Source organism: Rhinatrema bivittatum, chromosome 2 (assembly GCF_901001135.1).
Source record: "Rhinatrema bivittatum chromosome 2, aRhiBiv1.1, whole genome shotgun sequence".
NCBI classification, from domain to species: domain Eukaryota; kingdom Metazoa; phylum Chordata; class Amphibia; order Gymnophiona; family Rhinatrematidae; genus Rhinatrema; species Rhinatrema bivittatum.
This window is the reverse complement of record NC_042616.1, coordinates 136632332-136652478: the sequence shown is the minus strand read 5'-3', so window position 1 is coordinate 136652478 and position 20147 is coordinate 136632332. Positions and strand designations below refer to the sequence as shown.

Sequence of the window (20147 nt, the reverse complement as noted above, 5' to 3'; positions counted from 1 at the left end):
TCATAAATGGCTTTTTTAAAATTGCTACAAGAGTAATTAATTTTACTTGTATAAATTATTTTGAAAATTGCTCACTTAAAGCTGGGTTTTACACTTGTAAAGGCACTTTACCCGTGTAAGTGAGCTTTTGAAAATTACTACAATATATGCCATTGAATTGTCCATAGGATTTACCTGCATTAAGTGCACTTATGTGGATAAATGGCTTTTGAACATTGCTACCAATAGTATGTTATAATATGTTATGAATATCCTATGGACAATTCAATGGCATATATTGTAGCGATGTTCAAAAGGCCACTTACATTGGTAAAGTGCATTTGCATGCATAAAACCCAATTTTAAGCATGTAAATGCTTTTTTAAATCCATTGAAAATTCACCTGTACATATTTTTTTTTTTTTTAGAGAAGATTTATGTTAAGTCACATAATTAAAGGAGGCATTTCAGGTGAACATTTTGGTGGGGCAAGCATTTGAATGAAATTTTAAGCCTAAGGAAAAGATTATATCCAACCTTTTGCACTTAGCTCTGTAAGCAAGCCAATTATCTTCTTATTTTTTATATGTTTTCATCCTGAAAACATCATAGAAGTAAGAAAGCTGATCAAGACAAATGTTCTATACCAATTTTAGTAGCTTTTTTTACAAAAACATTTTACAGCATGTATTCTTTTAATTATTGATTGGGATTGGCTATATAGAAGGAACCTACCAAGTATATTAATATTGCCTCTCAAATGACAGAAAATTCAGAATCAAAAAAAGGACATTTACTTTTTAGTGATTTTTTAAAATATTTTTATTTATATAATTTAACATATATATATATATATATATATACACAGAAACCACACATCAAGGTAACCTTGAGAAAGAAAATCACAAGCTGATACCAAAAAGAAACGTGAACCAATAAATTAACAAGAGGAAATATACATTTCAGCTAAAGATCAAGTCCGCAATAGTGGGTAATTCAAGATCTCAATCTTAAGATAACAAAAGAAAGAAAACCTTCAACCTCATAACACAGGGGAAAAAAAAGACAAGCCATCAGCAAAGCTCAAAGGGAGCTCTCAAGTGAGAGCTGAACTTATATAGTCATCTAGATCGGAACATTGGGTGCACCAGGGGGCTGCAAAGAGACGATTTTATCAGCTAATAAAAAAGAGAATTAATTAGGTTTGAAAAATACATACATAGGATTTCTGTATTTGACACAACATTTCCAAGGAAAGAATTGAGCTCCCAGTTGCAAAACCCTAGGTCTGATTAAGAGGAATTGCTTCCTTTCCTTTTGTGCTGTTTTTGCCACATCTGGGAAGGCCATGTTATGACACTGAAGAAAAGTACCGCCACGATGCCTAAAATGCATGCTGAGGAGCCAGTCTCTGTCAAAGTCCAAAACCAGAGAAATAAAAAAAAGTAGAAAGTTTTGCTAATACAGCATCAGAGGCCTCCAATAAGGCAAAGAATTGTCCAAAATTTCAAGTAGGGTAGCCAACTGTCTGGATTTTCTCCAGACGGCACTGAATTTAAAGGCAGTGTCCGGAAGCCAGACGGAGGGCTGAAATGTCTGGAGATTGTCCGTATTTTAACCCTGCAGCCCAGCACAACACTTATGTTGGCAGTAACACCTGAATCTCCTGTAGCCCAGAGCGTCCCTGTTGCCAACGAGATTCCTCCTGGGCCATGGTAGTCTCATGCTCTCCCCTCATCCTCCCTCAAGCCAGCGTGTGACATAAGGAGCAGGCGCAGAAACACTCACTGCACGAAGCTGGAGCCAAGCTGCATGCCAGCAAAGGAAGAGGGAGACTCTGCTACCCAAAACTGCTGCTGCTGTCACCAGTGAAGGAGAGAGGCCAGGGATTGCCGTTGCTCCACCCTTGTGGACAGAGGAAGAGGCTCTGAGATTTTTGCTGCTGCTGCTGCTGCTGCCCCAGCACCGCGAAAAGAGGAAGGTCACCTGGAAGTGCCGCCGTTGCTGCCACACTACCACAGATAGAGGAAGGAGTCTTAAAACTAATCATTGCCAGCAGAGGAAGAAGGCCTGAGAGTGCTGCTGCACCGCCAATGCAGAGAGGAGGCCCAGAACTGCCCGATGCCGGTGGACGAAGGAGGTCCAGGAGTGCTGCAGCACCACTGCTGGAAGAGGAAGGCCCCGGGGTGCTACTGCACTGCTGAGGGAGGTGAAATGCTGGTAGGAAAAAATTGATGATCCTGGGGTGGGCTAGGCTAGGCTGGGTTAGGTTGGGCTGGGCTGGGTAGAGGGAAGTGGAGATGGTGATAGTTCTGGTGCTGTGCTGGGTTGGGGGGGATGGTATTAGAGTTGAAGGGGAAGGGGAAGAGGAGATTATGTTGGGGTTCAAGGGGAAGGGGAAGAGGAAGAGGAGTTATTGCTGGGGTTGGAGGGGAAGGGGAAAGGGAAAGGGAAAAAGAAGGGGGAAGGGGAGATGATGTTGGGCTGGAGAGAGGAAAGAGGTCTAGCAGGGCCACCAGCACTTCCCCTCCCGCCCACAGAGCAACAAGTGAAGGCCCAGTGAGTATTGCATGTTGAAGCAGAGGCCTAGAGCACGAGAAAGCCTGTGTTGTGCATGCATTGTATGTGAGTGAAGAGATAGCCAGTGAATGTATGAATGCCTGTGTGTGTGTGCGTGCATTTATGTGAGGAAAAAAGAGATCCCTTGTTTATGAGGGAGGGCGAGAGAGAGCCAATGTCTTCGTTCTACTGTTCCAGCATCTTCAGTTCTTTGATAGCTTCATTCTCCTGTTCCAGCATCTTCAGTTCTTCAGTGGCTCTTCTATATGTCTCCAGTTCATATTTGTCTCTTTATAGAAAAGGGCCACTGAAGAACTGAAGATGCTGGAACAGGAAAATGAAGATGCTGGAACAGGAGAGTGAAGACATTGGCTCTCTCTCGCCCTCTCTCATAAACAAGGGATCTATTTTTTCCCTCACATAAATGCACGCACACACACAGGCAGGCGGCAAGTGAGAAGGACCAGGAGTCAGGCAGTGGTCATATACCACTACCTGACTCCTAGACATGGCAGGATGGCAAGGAGCAGAATAGGCAGCCAGATGAAGAGACAAAGATGACCTGGAGACTGACTATAGGAACTGGAGACATAGAGAAGGGCCACTGAAGAACTGAAGATACTGGAAAAGGAGAACAAAGATATTGGCTCTCTCTCGCCCTCCCTCATAAAGAAGGGATCTCTTTTTTCCTCACATAAATGCACACACACACACAGGCATTCATACATTCACTGGCTATCTCCTCTTCACTCACATACAATGCATGCACACACACAGGCTCTCTCATGCTCTAGGCCTCTGCTTTAACATGCAATGCTGTCTTGGCCAAGGCTAACAATTTGCGGATCCAAAGCCTCATAAATTTTGGCTCAAAGCAGTATATTCGGTTGAAGTGGTAACATTACCTTGGTAATCTTCTGAATGTATTTCACCACTGATCCACAGAATTAACTAATCACAGGACATACCCAAAATCGATGCCCTAAAGTCCCAGACATAGCCTTACATTTAATACATACATCAGAAGCTGTTATTCTTATTTTATATGCCAATTTTCAGGAAATATACTAGCACATAAGAAATTTATACTGCATTTTACCCAGTTCATTATTACAAACGAGAGTTTTTATTCGCTTAAAGCAATTCAAATATCGGTCCTCCATCATGTCGAACTCAAACTCAGTGCTCCAGTTTTGCCGAAGCTTTCTACATTCTATATTTGTTCTTCTATTAATCAGGTATCGATTCAGACAGGATATGGTATGTCGAATTGGGTCCTCTACATCAAATTCAGCAGATAAATACTCTGTTTTCACTTGCCCAATCTTGCACTTTAAGGGACTGGATATAGTGTCTGATTTGCAAGTATGCGTATAAATGTTTTTTATCCAAATTATATTAATCTGTTAATGCCTGAAAGATTTTGTTTCCTCCTCGCTTAAAAATTGAGAATCTATTTTCAAACCTTGGGAGGCCCATTTTACAAAAATCTGATTGTCTATTACAGGCAACAATTGTGACACTGAGCTATTTAATTGGAGCATTGAGCATAGATATCGGCAAGTGCGAATCGATGGGGCAACCAGAATACTCTCTTTCTGTGTATTTCCCCAAATAGCAGAGGGTGAATGTAAAATAAAACATAGGGTAAAAGAAGAGAGCCTCTCCTGTTCCATTTTTGTTGGTGTGTAGAACTCAGACATGTAGCCAATCTGCCACATGTCTGAGATTACACGCCACATAGTAAAGCCATAAATCTGCTAACCTCATGCCTCCTCTGTCTCGCCTTCTAGTCAATTTGATCAATGCCAACCTTGTTTCACCTTTCTCCACAGGAAGCTTCTTAACAGCTTCCTAAAAGTGGCATATTCTTGACTGGCTGTATAGCAAGGTATCATTTGGAGCATGTAAAGCCACTTAGGAAACACAATTGTTTGAAATAAATTCACTCTGCCCACTAAAGATAAAGGAAAATCCCACCAATGCTGAAATAGCATTTTAGTGGATTCTAGTAATTTCTGAAAATTCACTTTATATGCCTTCCCAGGATCAGCATGCAATTTTATCCCTAAATAAGTAAAGGAATCATTCATCCAACTCATTGGGAAATTTGCTCCCCAGTTTTCCCATACACAACTCAAAGTAGGTAGCACCTCACACATCCAAATTTAATTTTAATCCAGCAACCTTACCATAAGTATCCATTTCCCTTACTAGAGCTTGTAAAGAATGTTTAGGGTCCGCTATGTGTAGTAAAATATCATCAGCAAATACCACTAGCTTGATGCATTCTAGAGCAGCGCTTCTCAACCAGTGAGTCGCCAAGCAGCAGCAGGTGTGTCGCATGCTACCGGTCTCCCACTGCTCTTCCCCCTTCTTCCTTCACGAGCGAGAGGCAGGCTATCTTCCACTGCTGCCATTGCCGCCCGGGCTATGAGCACGTTCAAGCCCGGATGGGAACAGCAGCAGTGTTAGTGGAGGCTGCCAACTGCGGCTGGGTCCTTTCTTCTTCCTGCACCTGCCCCCACCCTGGCCTGGAACAGGAAGTGATGTGTAGTGGGGTGCGCAGGAAGAAGAATGAGCCATGCTGCACGAAAAAGTAGCAGCGGCAGCAGCAGCCCCGAGCAGTAGCGTGAGCCCGAAGCAAAATCAGAAGCAGCCAGAAATCGGCACAGGAGATGGCAGAATTAGCCTCCCATGGCTGATGGGATTCTTCTTTCTTGGCCTGCGGAGGCTAGAGGAGGAGGCTGCTGCAGCTACTATTTATGCTCGGGGGGTGGGGGGGGGGGGGTAGGAAATGAGAGAGCCAGCCAGCCTGTGTGTAAGTGAGAGAATGTATGTGTGATTGAGAGTGTGCATGTGTAACTGTGACTGAGAGCCTGTGTGTAAGTGAGAGCATTTGTTTGAGATCATCTATGTAAAGTGTGTGAGAGAGAGCATATGTGTGATTAAGAGAAACTGGTCAGAGAGGTGATGTGTGTATATAGGAGAGACAATAGAAGTGACTGGTCAGCAAGATGACTTGTGTGTGTGTGTGAGAGAGAGAAAGTGATTGTGGGAATGAGAAGCCTGTGCATGTGGAGAGAGCTAGCATAGGAGTGTGAAACCTGGGTGTGTGGGTGTGTGTGAAACATAGCATGGGAGTGAGAAGCGTGTATATGTATGATAGAACATGGGAGTGGGAAGCCTGTGTGTGTGTGTGTGTGTGTGTGTGTGTGTGTGCGCATGAGAGAGAGAGACTGATCGGGAAGGTGACTGGTGTGTGTGTGTGTGTAAGAGAAAGACTGGTAAGGAGATGATTGGTGTGTGAGAGATAGAAACTGGTATGTGAGTGTGACTGGTATGTGTGTGTGAGAGAGAAAGAAAGTGATTATGGGAATGTGACCAAGGTAAGGTGTTTTACTGTATCAGTCTTTTTTGTTGTATTTTCTCAAGAGGACATGCATTAGTGATAAACTGCTGTCTTTTCATAAGTAGGGTTATTGAGCCTGGTAGTTGGAGTTTGTGTTGCTGTTACTGAGATGACACTAGAACCAGAATATATTTTTTGTAAGGTGAGTTGTACTGGGAATGTCATAATTCTGCTTTACATCCATAATTGTGGGTCAGGGGGGTTCCTGTGGATGCAAACTGTACTTTTACATTTAGCCCTATGATGGTCAAGTGTTCAGTGTGTTCAGTAAGAACCATCTGTCAGGTGTGTCCCAACAGAAAAAAGATTGAGAACCACTGTTCTAGAGGAATACCTTGCATCAAATTATTATTCCAAATATTCATGAGAGGCAACTCTAATGATAGAATAAATAATCATGGGGATAATGAGCATCCATGTCTTGCTCCTCTACTTAAATCAATAATATTTGAGTTATAACAATTAACAGAGATTTACGCCTGTGGGTTAGTTTAGTTTTGTTTGGTTTTTATTAAAATTTCTTAATCGCTTTTGTGCAAAAGCTCAAAGTGATTTAAAAAATAAAACATACACAATATAACAATAAAACAATACATGACATGACATATAATATATATATGGCCCAGTCACCAACAATCAGCATAAATCAGGTTCAAAAATGTATAGTTTAGGTAAATGCTAACTTAACCAGAAAAGTTTTTAGTGCAACTTTTAAAGTTTTTTTGCACTCCATAAGTCTTAAAGATGCAGGAATAAAATTCCACATTAAAGGTGCTGCCACAGAAAAGGCACATTCTTTTGAAGTTTACAACCTCGCTATTCTCACAGTTGGTACCTCAAGGAGCCCCCTTCTCCTGTGATCTGAGATTCCTAGCTGGTTGGTAAATACGAAGAAGCAAATTAATCCACAGAAAGGAAGAGGTGCTAAGCAGTTTGGGGTAGATTTTCAGAAGTGCGCACACATGTTCGCCCAAATTTATAACATGCACGTGCAGGCACGCGCAGGTTATAAAACTGGGGGTCGGCGCGCGCAAAGGGGTGCATAATTGTGCACCTTGCACGTGCCGAGCCATGCTGCCTTCCCCCGTTCCCTACCCCCCCCCCCCCACCTTCCCTTCCCCGCCCTTTTCCCCCTACCTTTTTCTTCTTTTTTTTGTTTTAAAACTTACTTCAGCCCAGGGGCTGAAGTAAGTTGTGCGCGCTGGCCAATTGCCGCTCGCGATCCCCGGCACAGCAGCAAATGGCCACTGTGCCGGGAGCCTCTGACCCCACCCCTACCCCTTATTGCATGTAAGCCCAGTTACGCATGTAACCTTTTGAAAATCCGGCCCTTTGTGCGTCAAGAGCAGAATCTTAGATTGAATCCTGTACCAAATAGGCAACCATTGAAGATTTATTTATTTATTTATTTACAGATTTTTATATACCGGGGTACGTAAGTAACATCACCTCGGTTTACATTCAAACAATAATTCAGCATTTCGCTTTACAATGTAATATATAAACTGAACAAGTATAATACCATGTATAACTTTGTATTAATAGAATGAAAACAATATATGGTAGACTGTGGAAATTAGGAAAAAGAGTAGAGGATTCAGCTCATTAATAGTAGGCTTTTTTAAATAACCAGGTTTTAAGATTTTGTTTAAATTTTTTGTGACAAAGTTCCTGGCGTAATTCGGAGGGCATGGTGTTCCATATTGTTGAACCAGCAATGATGAATGATCGTTCTTTTGTGCTAGAAAGTTTGGTCAGATTGGGTGCTGGGATTTTTAGTTTGGCTAAATGCTGGAATCTCGTTGGGCGGGATGAAGTTTTGAATTGAAGATGATCGGTGAACCAGAGCATATCTCTGTTTTGAATGGCTTTATGTATCAGCGTCATAGATTTATATATTATCCTGGAAGCAACGGGTAGCCAGTGCAAAGACTGAAGTGCTGGAGTAATATGCTCGTGGCGGCTTGTGTCAGTGATAATGCGAGCAGCTGCATTTTGCAACATTTGCAAAGGTTGGATAGTAGCTTTAGGTAGACCCAGTAGCAGAGCATTGCAGTAATCAATCTTGGATAAAATAGTTGCTTGTAAGACTGTGCGGAAATCATATTACATAGAAACATAGAAACATAGAAACATAGAAATGACGGCAGAAGAAGACCAAACGGCCCAACCAGTCTGCCCAGCAAGCTTCACACATTTTTTCTCTCATACTTATCTGTTTCTTTTAGCTCTTGGTTCTATTTCCCTTCCTCCCCCACCATTAATGTAGAGAGCAGTGATGGAGCTGCATCCAAGTGAAATATCTAGCTTGATTAGTTAGGGGGTAGTAGGGGTAGTAACCGCCGCAATAAGCAAGCTACACCCATGCTTATTTGTTTTAACCCAGACTATGTTATACAGCCCTTATTGGTTGTTTTTCTTCTCCCCTGCCGTTGAAGCAGAGAGCTATGCTGGATATGCATCTAAAGTGAAGTATCAGGCACATTTGGTTTGGGGTAGTAACCGCCGTAACAAGCCAGCTACTCCCCGCTTTGTGAGTGTGAATCCTTTTTTCTTCTCCCCTGCCGTTGAAGCTATGCTGGGTATACGTGAAGTATCAGTTTTTCTTCTCCCCTGCCGTTGGAGCAGAGAGCTATGCTGGATGTGCATCGAAAGTGAAGTATCAGGCACATTTGGTTTGGGGTAGTAACCGCCGTAACAAGCCAGCTACTCCCGGCTTTGTGAGTGCAAATCCTTTTTTCCACATTTCCTCTTGCTGTTGAAGCTTAGAGTGATGTTGGAGTCACAGTAACCATGTGTATGTTTATTGAATAAGGGTATTGTGTCCAGGCAGTAGCCATCATTCTGGCGAGTCACCCACTCTTCATTGGCGGCCTCTTGACTTTATGGATCCACAGTGTTTATCCCATGCCCCTTTGAAGTCCTTCACAGTTCTGGTCTTCACCACTTCCTCCGGAAGGGCATTCCAGGCATCCACCACCCTCTCCGTGAAGAAATACTTCCTGACATTGGTTCTGAATCGTCCTCCCTGGAGCTTCAAATCGGTATAAAAATTGGTATAAAAGAGGTTTAATACGTTTAAGCGTGTGTAGTTTAAAGAAACCATTTTTAACCGTATCCGCAATGAATTTTTTGAACGTGAGATTGCTGTCAATGATGATACCAAGGCTGCGTACTTGCTGTGACATAGTGGAGATGTCTTGTGTAGTACCAGAATTAATCAGTGTTGTATTTTTAGGAGGTGAAATTATAATAAGCTCAGTTTTATTGGTATTGATAGCCAATTGGTTGTCTGAGAGGATTGTTTTAATTTCTAATACAGCTGTCTTCCAAGTGCTCAGGGCATTTGTGATTGTGCTGGTAATAGGAATGAATATCTGATCATCATCTGCGTAGATGAAGTGTTGAAGACCCATTTTTGAAAGTAACCTGCATAATGGTGAAAGGTAGATATTAAATAGTGTGGAGGAGAGAGAGGATCCTTGGGGGACTCCTTGAGAGAGGATTCTTGGCTTGGATTCACTTCGTCCACATCTAACACTATAAGATCTATTGCTTAGGAATGACTGAAACCATAGTAGTGCCGATCCAGAGATACCTATTTCAGAGAGGCAGATAAAGAGGGTGTTGTGATTTACCGTGTCAAACGCAGCAGATATATCAAGGAGGGCGATGAGATATGTTTTACCAGCATCTAAAGCTTTTAGTAGCACCTCTGAAAGTGAAATCAAAAGCGTTTCCGTGCTGTGGTACTTTCTGAACCCAAATTGGGATGGGAAGAGTATTTGATGATCATCTAGATAGTATGTATGATGATGATGTAGCATAAGAGAAATATGGTCTGAGCGTCTCTTTCCACTGACTAGATGTGCTGAAGAATTGAGAAGAAGTTGTAAGGGTTTTATCACTACATCTGGAAGCCCAAGGTATATAGCATTGCAGTAATCCATAGTAGGCAGCACAGAGGCTTGAACAACCAATTTAAAATTGTGCGATTCAAGCAGATTCTTGAGGCCATGTAGGACTCTAAAAAAAAGCCATTTCAAATTACACCCTTAATATGGTGATGAAAAGATAGTTTAGAATTAAAACACCAAAACTTGTACAAAATAGCCTGCTATCCCAAAGGCCTGTAATGTTTGAAACATAAATTCCCATTTTAAGCAATCATTTGCCTTCTCAACATCCGGGCTTAGCATCAGAGATGGTATTTGTTTACTTTTACTACTCTCTGAAGTTGCGCTAATTCTATGCATATTTTTTATTGTATAGCAACCCTATGCAAAGCCTACTTGTTCTTCCCCAATAAGTGTGGGCAGGATTTTTGCCAGATGGTTTGCTGATAGTTTTGCTAAAGTTTAACATCAAAGTCTAATAAAGAAATTGGATGTTAAGATGCTGGAGAGATTGGATCTCTACCCCCTTTTGGTAACACTGTGATTATAGCTTTGTTAGCAGCTAATGGAAAGCAACCTAACTCCACTAAGTTCTCAAACATTTTTTCCAACGGAGCTACTATTTTCTGAGAGAGAAGCTTATAAAATTCCAATGAAAACCCATCTGGGCCCGGAGTCTTCAGTAATTTAGCATCCTTAATGCCCTGCATTATTTCCTGCAACTGTATTGGCTGGTTTAATTTCAATACTTGGTCTGCAGTTATACGCGGAAGTCTGATCGCTTGCAGATATACTCTAATATCTTGTGAGTCTCCCGAAGCAACTGTATAGAAGGCTTGATAATAATTTTTAAAGATGGCACTAATATCTTTTCCTGAATTTAACATAATTCCTGCTTCATTACATAGAATTGCCAAATATTTGACTTGTGTCCAGATTTTTGTTAAGTTAGCCAAAGTTTTCCCCACTTTATTTCCATGTTGATAAAATGTACATCTATAGTACATAATTGCCTTTTTGGTTCTCTGATGGAGTAATGTATTTAAAACTGACTGTATTGCCTTAAATAGTTCTCTATTAAATGTATTTAAAACCCACTCATACCTTTGTTATCAAGATGCAATTGCTTTTCTAATGCTAAGATACTCGCAGCTATAGCTTTTTTCTTTGCTGCAACATAGAAATTATATCACCCCACAACACTATTTTGGCAGTTTCCCAAAATAATTATAGGCATTTCTTGATGCATCTCATTATTTGCAAGAAAAATTTCCCACCTTTTTGATAAATGCTCTCGGAATTCTAAATCATTATAAAGATATTTGGGAAATTGCCATTCTGAACAGAATTCTGAGCGTATCATTAACCAATTAGAGCCCCCTAGCATAGGCTCCAACTCTGTCCATCTAGTCTCAATCCCCAACCTTAGGCAGTAGAGGCACATTAATTGTCAAACAACATTGTGTTTATCTAGTTGTCTCCCCTTTTCCCAACTGTATCCTTCACACCCTCCCCACTCCTCCTTCCCTGTCCTCATTCCCACTCAAAAACCCATAATAAACCCAAGAATGCTAATTATAACTCTCATCATTAGCTCAAACATGAACTAGAGGAAACATGGTCTATTTGCATTGGAGCCCTAATTCCCTGATACCTAGAAACGCATGTAAAATTTTTATTGAGCAATTCAACACTTGTGTTATCATGGAGAACATTGCTACATCTGGTAATATATCAGAGCCTATGATAACAAGCTTATCCTCAAACCCACAATTTGCTCTTACTCCCATAGAAGGACAGGAAGATAGAGAGAAAAAAAATCCCTGTCCTCCATTCTTTAGGCTCCTCAATCACAAAAACATCCATAGCTGTGGCCTTATTTCATTATTGAAAGTCTCTCATTCACCTCCTCGATTCTCTGGTGCTTTCAATCGAGTATGAAAGAATTCCTCGGCTTCCTTCGCAATGTCAAATTTATTTATTTATTTATTTGTAGAGTTTTATATACCGTTATTCGGTAGAGCCATCATAACGGTTTACAAAATATGCAATTATCATATAATAAAATGCAATTAAAAGTAATTGTGAACAGTAGAGTTTTGAGAACAACATACATTTTTTCTTAGTTGAGAAACAGTAGAGTGAAGAGAACATTTTCATAAAAACTTAACATATTACGTAAGAGGAGGGAGGGGTGAAAAGGGAGGGTAGGGGGGTACATCAGGAGAGCATGAAGAAAGAGGATTATGTATGTGAGTTAGGCTGAGAGCTGAGATGATCAGGTGTCTGATAGTTAGAATAGAATTTGCGGAATAAAAAAGTTTTTAGGTCTTTTTTAAATGTTTTCAGGTTGTGCTGGGTCCTCGGGTCTTTGGGTAGGGTGTTCCAAATTTTGGGGGAAGCAATGGAAAATGCTCTTTCTCGTATAGTTGAAAGATGAGCGTCTTTTATGGTGGGGATGTTTAAGTAACCTGCGTTGTTAGAGCGTAGGTTTCTTTGTGGGTTTTGTGGGGTTATATTTAAGCCTTTTAGTCCATGAAGATCATAGTTTAGGATTTTGTGAATGATGGTCATTGATTTGTAGGTAATTCGTGCAGAAATAGGCAGCCAGTGAAGAGAGGACAAGATGGGTGTTATGTGCTCATTTCTTTTTTTTTCCTATATGGATTCTGGCAGCTGAGTTCTGCAGTATTTGGAGTGGTTTGAGGGATGATGCAGGGATTCCAATAAGTAATGAGTTGCAGTAGTCGAAGGTGGAGAAAATAAGCAGTTGGAGGACGGTTCTGAAGTCAGAAGGGTTGAGAAATGGTTTTATATGTCTTAGGGTTAGTAGCTTGTGGTATCCTTCTTTCGTTTTATTTACTATGTGGGATTTGAAACAGAGTTCAGCATTGATGGTAACTCCAAGGTTCCTGGTATGGGAGGTAGGGATTATAGGTATCATTTGTTTATCTAGAATTGTCAGGGGTGGCGGAGTTGGATTGGGTTTTTTATCCTTGAGTAAGATTTCAGTTTTGTCGAAGTTGATTATGAGTTTCAGGGAGTTTAGTAGATGCTTGATTGAGATAAGTAGATCTGATTTTTTTTGTATGTGTCTTCAATAATAATGTAAGAGTCACATTATATAAGTAACTCCTTGCCAGGAATTGTAAAACAAAATGCACTTGCTGCTGCATTAATTTAGAACATATGAGAGCAAAAGTTTTCCTCATAGTGGAAACCACTGCTGAATATTCTGATGATATTGCCTCAGTATCTCCTCTTTATGCTGGAAATTCAAAAATCACATAATCACAGATCTAGGCCTCCCTTGGCTCCTGCCAAGCACTCCTAAACCATTTGCTTTCTCTATGATGTTTCCCATGCACCGCATCCATGTTCAGCTTTGCCTACAGCCAGACTTCCAGCTTTTCATGGAGTTCACAGTCACTAATAGATTCCGTGAGACCTATAAACCGCAGATTATTACTACGAGAGTGATTCTCAAGATTTTTCAATTTGAGGTTTGTTTTTGCCACTTCCGACTTAAGTAAGGTCATCTCTTGCTCCAAGGTTTGTGCCCACTCGTCCAATCTCATGAGATGCATTTTGACATCGGCAATATGCCAGGAATCATCAGTAAATAACACCTCTGGTTAATCAAATCGAGCATATATTTTGTCTAACTCAGTGTCTATTGCAGTTAAAATTCTAGTTGCAATATCTGCTGTTTCTCCTCCAACTGACGCTGGTGACGGTGGATCACTTGGGCAGCCCATCATCTTGCTTACCGCAGGTTTGACCATCTCCTTTCTGAGAGCCTTTGTCATCATCCAAAACTCAAATAGTTGCAAAAATCACTTCTGTAGAACAGTTTATGTTCTTTTATTCGTTAGATATATTTATCGCTGATAGCCACAAATTTTAAAAGCAGATGTAGGTCGATACGGGGAGTGGGGCCCCAGAGCTACCAAGGACTACGTCCTCATGCTCTGACTACATCAAGTGACCTCTGTAGGACCCTACTTATGAAGGGATTTTGACCATCTGTCTGTCTGTCTTTGACCTAGTATCAGCAGAAACACTATGGTACAACATGTGCTGAGATTTGAGAGTTTACATGTGGGAATTATGAAAGCTTGATTATGTTTGAAAAATGTTGTCAAGTACGTTCTTGGCTTCTGTTTTGATTTGTTTGTTTGGTGGGTTTTTTTGCATTTTATGAAGAGAGCACGTGCTAACAGGTTTTTATATGCATTGTAATGTTGTGGTGCACATAAAAATCTGTTGACATATCATGAAAGTACAACAGTTTGTGAGAGTTGGCAGAGAAGACTTGTATTTTACCATCACTACAAACAAGGCTGTATACAGGAACACTACTCTGAATATGTACATTGAGTAGGAATAAACTTCCTATACGTGTTTAATGTAATGATGTTCCAAATTGTGTCCCCTACTATTTGCATCATTATCTCCACAGACACTGGATTATGAGGTTAGAAAGAAGGAGTATTTTGGTTTTCAGACACACCCCAGTGAGAGGTATCTTCCAAGGAGTGTGTTTCCATAAAACTCACGAACCACCTTTGGCTCATGTTCTTATCTGTCATCTCCTACCCTAGGAAGGTGGCTTGGACTTAAGGGGGAAGATCCCAGGCCTCCAGGATTAGGGAGAATTCTTGGGGTCTAGGAGGATCCTAAGAGTGAGAGTAACAGAATTAAAGAGTAGTGAAAGGGGAGTTAGACACAAACTCCTTGGTTTTCTTGACAAATTGCCTTAAGTGTTTAAAAAGTAGAGTTTCAGGCTGGAGTCAGAGGAAGAATTGCCAGACTTGAAAACTTGCTTCAGAGATGCTGTTTGAAAAGGAGCTCATTTCTATCAGTTCAGAAGAGTTGTACACTTTTTATCAGTCAGAATATCAAGATCTGCACACCATAAAGCAGCTTTCCAAATACAAGGAAATTCCAAGGGTAGGAGCATCTTAGTGAGGACACTTTGAGGGAGTTAGAGGAAGGTATTCCTGTGGCTGTTATCATTGACTGTGATTCTGAATTTATTTGCTTTCTGTAAGGATTGTCCTAGCTGCAAGTGAACTGTGTGCCAAGTTATTTGTCTACATCAAATACCCCAGGAAAATGATTTACGCTTTTGGAATAATACCAGACCCTGAGGAAGTGTGTTTATTGCCTTTGAGATGTACTAGAGGACATTCCATACTTTTTCTTTCCCCCCCTGCCAAGAAAAACCCTGGGAGCATGGGTCACAACTAGGCCTCTGAACTGCCAAAAGAGCCCCTGAGTCTGACAGAGGCTGCATTAAAAATATGTCTTTATTATTTAAAATCTCATACAGGAGCAGATTATTATCCAACTCATTTCATAAACATATTGGGGTAGATTTTAAGAGGTACGCGTGGGCGTACATGTGCACGCGTCACCTGGCATGCACACATGTATGCCCGATTTTATAACATGCGCGCACAGCCTTGCACATGTTATAAATTGGGGGTTGGCACGTGCAAGGAAGGCCATATGGCATCTTGCGCGCGCCGAGCCAGGCTGCCTTTCCCCCATTCCCTTCCAGGCCGCTCTGAAATCGGAGCAGCCTCAGGAGATGTGGATGATAAGACTGGATGGGTCATATGGCCTTTATCTTCCTTCATGGTCTATGGTTTCCTTTGGGCTTTTTACACAGGTAAATCACTGTTTACCTGTGTTCATAAATAATCCTCTCATAGGAGGCTCTCATGGTCATGGATCCCTTAGTTTTCAAAAGTTAGAAAGTCTGGTTTCAGATTTTTAATTGCTATCCTTGAAACTCCCCTGACCTCTAACTTTGTCCAATATGGCTCCTCCTTTGCTCATTAAACATAAAATATGTGTAACCCCTGGGTGGGACAGGTTCTTTTATTGGCACCCAGGGGCACATAGGAAAAGAAATAAGAGATGGGCCCTTTCTGCACACCAGTCCTTAAATGTCTCTCAGTCTCTCACTCTCCACGACAGATAGCTTTACTTTCTTAGTTCCAGGATTCCAATTGTGGGGACGAACAATAGTTCTTATACCCGTGTTTTGTCCTGGGTACACAGCACTGCTAATTAACACTGTTGCTTCATCCAATAAATACACATGAGAATGGTGGTTTCCAGCTTCTTTACTGATAGTTGATTTAGATGCCTGAATGATATTTACACTTCAATTAGTTTCTGGTTTAATTCAATAAATAAGACAGAAGAAAGATATAATAGTCTTGTGACTCCTGGAAGCTCTATTTTTACACTGAATTCCTTCATTTATCCACTTCCATCAAATCCAATATTCTGTTAGACTGAAGTTGGTTAAATCCTTCTTCATTCCCCAATTTAATTCTCGGCTCTTCCCACGGAAGATGGTTAGAATATATAGAACTGATTATTTATCAGAGCTTAGTCCCGGATTTAATATTCTTCCAGAAACCTCCCTATGCAGTGCACTTCTCACTCTCCCCTTCTGTAACACTTCACCCAGCAGCAACGAAGTTCTTGTTATCTTTGCTTTGTATCCTTTAGCGTCCTTCCTTTAATGCACGCTGCTGGGATCCCTTCCTTTAGATGAATCTCTCTGCACTTCTTTTTCTTTCAGGATGAAAGGCTCCATTCTCTAAGGTGTTTGATTTGCTGAGTCTTGGATACCAAGGGCCGTCGGCTCCAAGTGGAACAAAAATATTTTTTGAACTCAAAAAGGGGGGGAAAAAATCAAGCAAGAAGTAGGAAGGGTGGAATAAAACTTCCTTGCCTTCACACAGAGGAGATAGTGCAAAATAGTTTAATTCAAAATATGCATCCTCTGCATCGGGTCCCCAGACAAGTTTATCATCTGGAGGAGAGAGAGAAGTCTGCCAGAATCTTCCCTAACACATGATCTAAACTTACACAACAGATGCCCCAATCCATTGCAAAAGTCTCCAAAATTGTCTTAAAAGAGTCCAAACAAGCTTAAAGGCTGGATAGACAAGTCAACGGGAGGCTGACTCCTAAATGTGAAAACTTCCTTTCTCCTTTCCCATAACTTAAGACAAATTTGCAAGCTGGAAACTAAAAGCAACCTGCTTCCACAGAAGCTGAACTAAAAATCCACAAGGATAGATGGTGCTTTGCGATGATAAGCCAAGAGCACACAAACTTATGTATACCTTTGGGGCTTCTCTGGCTAGTGCTCCTCCCATGGCTTGTACTCTCTATCCCAGAGGTGGATCCTTCTGTGGGGGGGAACTCTCGCTTATGGCCCAGACAGTAGTGCATTATTCCCTGTGTGTTTTGATAGCTGTTGCATCCCAAGGCGTGAGATGCTGGGACAAACCAGGCAAGACAAGGCACTGGGTGTTAAATTATAATTTGCTGATTTTTAAAAGTTAAAATTAAAATCCATTTTAGCCTTAAATATGAAGTTACAGATGAATATGGTACCGATATAAGTGTTTCTCCTGGGTAGGTATCCTTTACTTCAGCAATTTGGCAGAACTTCCCATGGTGATTTTTAAGTGCACAAAAGCTCTTCCAGCAACCTACTGAGAATCATAGGGACATCTAGTGGTGAACTGGCAGGTCCGGCCACATTAAAGAGCTGATGCAAAAAAGTTGCACTGAAAGCAGGCGCTGAGTGTTCAGCGCTCGCTTTCCTAACGCGCCCCCAGGCACCTCTCCTGGGGGCATGATGCAATATTTAAATTAGGGCTTGCACTGTCGAGGAGGCGCTAGGAGCGATTGCGTGCCCCTAGCGCCTCTTTGACAGCATGCGTCCAAGAGAGATCTGCTGTCGGCGGCTGTCCACCGGTTAAGAAAACGGATGCTGAATTTGTCAGCGTCTGTTTTCCTCACCAGCTCACATGCACAGGTTAGGAAAATGGACGCTGATAAATTCATCGTCCATTCTCCGTACCTGACTACCGGCACCTAAGGAGAGTGTGAATCAATATTAAAATATCGGGCACTTAATATTAATTTATGTACTCCTTCACTTATTGCCGATTGGTCTCTTCACTATCAGTGAAGGGATAGTGAAGGGACCCATAGCCAATTGGTCCATTGGTCCAGGCAGGTGTTAATTTCTGATTGCTAAAATGTGCGTCCTAGACGTACATTTGTTTTTTCCATTTGGAGTGAATAGCTAACAGCCTCAATCACATGCATTTGCATGTGATGAGCGCTATTAGTTTCACTCCACGTTGGATGCGCTTTGTAGAAGCGCTAATCCCCTTATTGCATAAGGGGATTAAGTAGTGCCTATACAATCTGCATCCATTTGTGAGTTATACAATGCGCTCGACTGAGCACACTGTATTGCATCGGCCTCTAAGAATATACACAACCTCCCCTTTCTTCCATGGATGCCATACATCGATGATATAGCTGCAACATGCCCAGCATCTCCTTTGATTCAGGCAGAGCCAACCCTAGCAGACATCCCAACACTGCAGTAGAACAGCCAAGACAGACAAAAGGAAAAAAGCAGCCAGATTTGAGTCAGCCAGCTTGGGGAATCAAAGCGCAGAGGAGTCTCAGCAAAGCCATCCACAGACTCGTAAGGCAGCTGAAGCAGCAGAAAGCAGGAGGGAGAACCACAGCAAAGGAACATCTAAGTTTCTGCCTGATTATGAACCAGGGACCTATCATCCACAGTCCTCTAGAACAAAGAAACAGATGGCGAACCAGGAAACAGATGGCTGTGCTCCGCCCCTTGTTATCCACTGCCCCAGCTGTCCTGTTTCTCGCTCCCCCTCCCATGGTCATTAGGCCTACTTTTGGCCATGCGACCTGCAACATGCCACTGTCGCAGCCTTCTTCCCCAGAGCATGGAAGTAACCTTTATGGCATAGATCAAAGAAGTACAGGGTATGTAGCTCTGGGGTATCATTGCACACCCTGTTGTGACTTGCTGCAACATTATTATATATGATCTTATCGCACGAACTAATGCAGAACGTTTTCTTTGCCTTTTTAAAAGTACCTGCGTTTTATGCTTGAAAACAACTACTGTGCTTGCCTGAATAGCTGGAGAAAGATCTGTCAGTGTGAGCCCTTTTACTTTCGAAGCTTTTATTGCAATACGTGTTTGATTTGAGCGCACTGCCAGTCACTTTCTGAACCTTTTGTCTTTTTTTCCTCTCAAGTATGGAAAGACTCTCTACGACAACCATAAGCACGCAGTGCAGCGGATGGGGCTGGCATCCCGCTGGCCGAACCTCACTAAAGCAGACCCGGCCGTCACGGCAAGAACATCATCTTCAGGTACCCTAGCATAAAGATGGCTGGTAATAAAGGACCTCTCCAGAAAGGCCCACCCATTAAGGCTACTATAAAGAGACAGACATGAAAGATCTCTGTGTGCCCATATTAGATCGTAGATTGTTTTACGGGTGCCTTGCATTTTTAAGTGTTCATTTTTTGGAGGGGTAGGGGAATTTATCATCTTTTACACAGATTTGATGGCATTAAAGTGGTTAAGAGTCTTGGTGGTTGTACTGTAGTAGTTGACATTTCTTTTAGAGCGTTGGTGGTACTCAAAAAAAACAAGGGCCAATCTTGGCATTTCAATTTGCATATACTTGAGGCTGCAGCATGGAGGAAGAATACAATAAAAAAAAAAAAGACCAAACTTGTAAACGTGATAAAAGCTTTGAGTTCCAAATTAAATTAAATTTGTTTTGTTTTCATTCAGACTGAGTTGAATTAAATGTATTTATGTGATCAGAGATATGTAACTTCATAATTACATCTCTGCTGGAATCTTTGATTTTACTTTCACCTTCCTCTGTGATGCAGCTGCAAAGATATGCAGATTGGAAAAAACAGGCTTGGCCCATCCTATTGAATTCAGTCCTGGCAGTCTGCCTCAGTTTGTGATTCTTTACTGATACTCCACAGTAGGGATGTGAATCGTTTTTTTGACGATTTAAAATATCATCCGATATTTTTTAAATCGTCATTAATCGTTAAAGAGTGCGATTCAATAGAAATTCCACCGATTTATCGTGAAAAAATCGTTAATCGGGTTAGTGCACACTAACGGGAGTTAGGACAAACCTAAAAACCCACCCCGACCCTTTAAAACCGCTCCCTTAGCCTCCACTACCCTCCCGACCCCCCCAAAAACATTTTAAAATTACCTGGTGGTCCAGCGGGGGTCCCAGGAGCATTCTCTTGCGCTCGGGCTGTCGGCCAATAAACAAAAAACCCACCCAGACTCTTTAAAACCGCTCCCTTAGCCTCCACCACCCCCCCGATCCCCCCCCCCAAAAAAGGTTTTTAAATTACCTGGTGGTCCAATGGGCCCCAGGAGC

General features: G+C 41.7%; 1 protein-coding gene across 1 annotated transcript in view; it reads left to right on the top strand.

Annotated features, from left to right (window-relative positions):
- APBB1IP (amyloid beta precursor protein binding family B member 1 interacting protein) overlaps nucleotides 1-20147 on the top strand; it is a 281248-nt gene that overhangs the window by 250084 nt on the left and 11017 nt on the right. The window contains exon 13 of the mRNA XM_029588668.1: nucleotides 18978-19095. Within this exon, the coding sequence (XP_029444528.1) occupies nucleotides 18978-19095 (118 nt within the window). The remainder of the gene's footprint in view (nucleotides 1-18977; nucleotides 19096-20147) is intronic.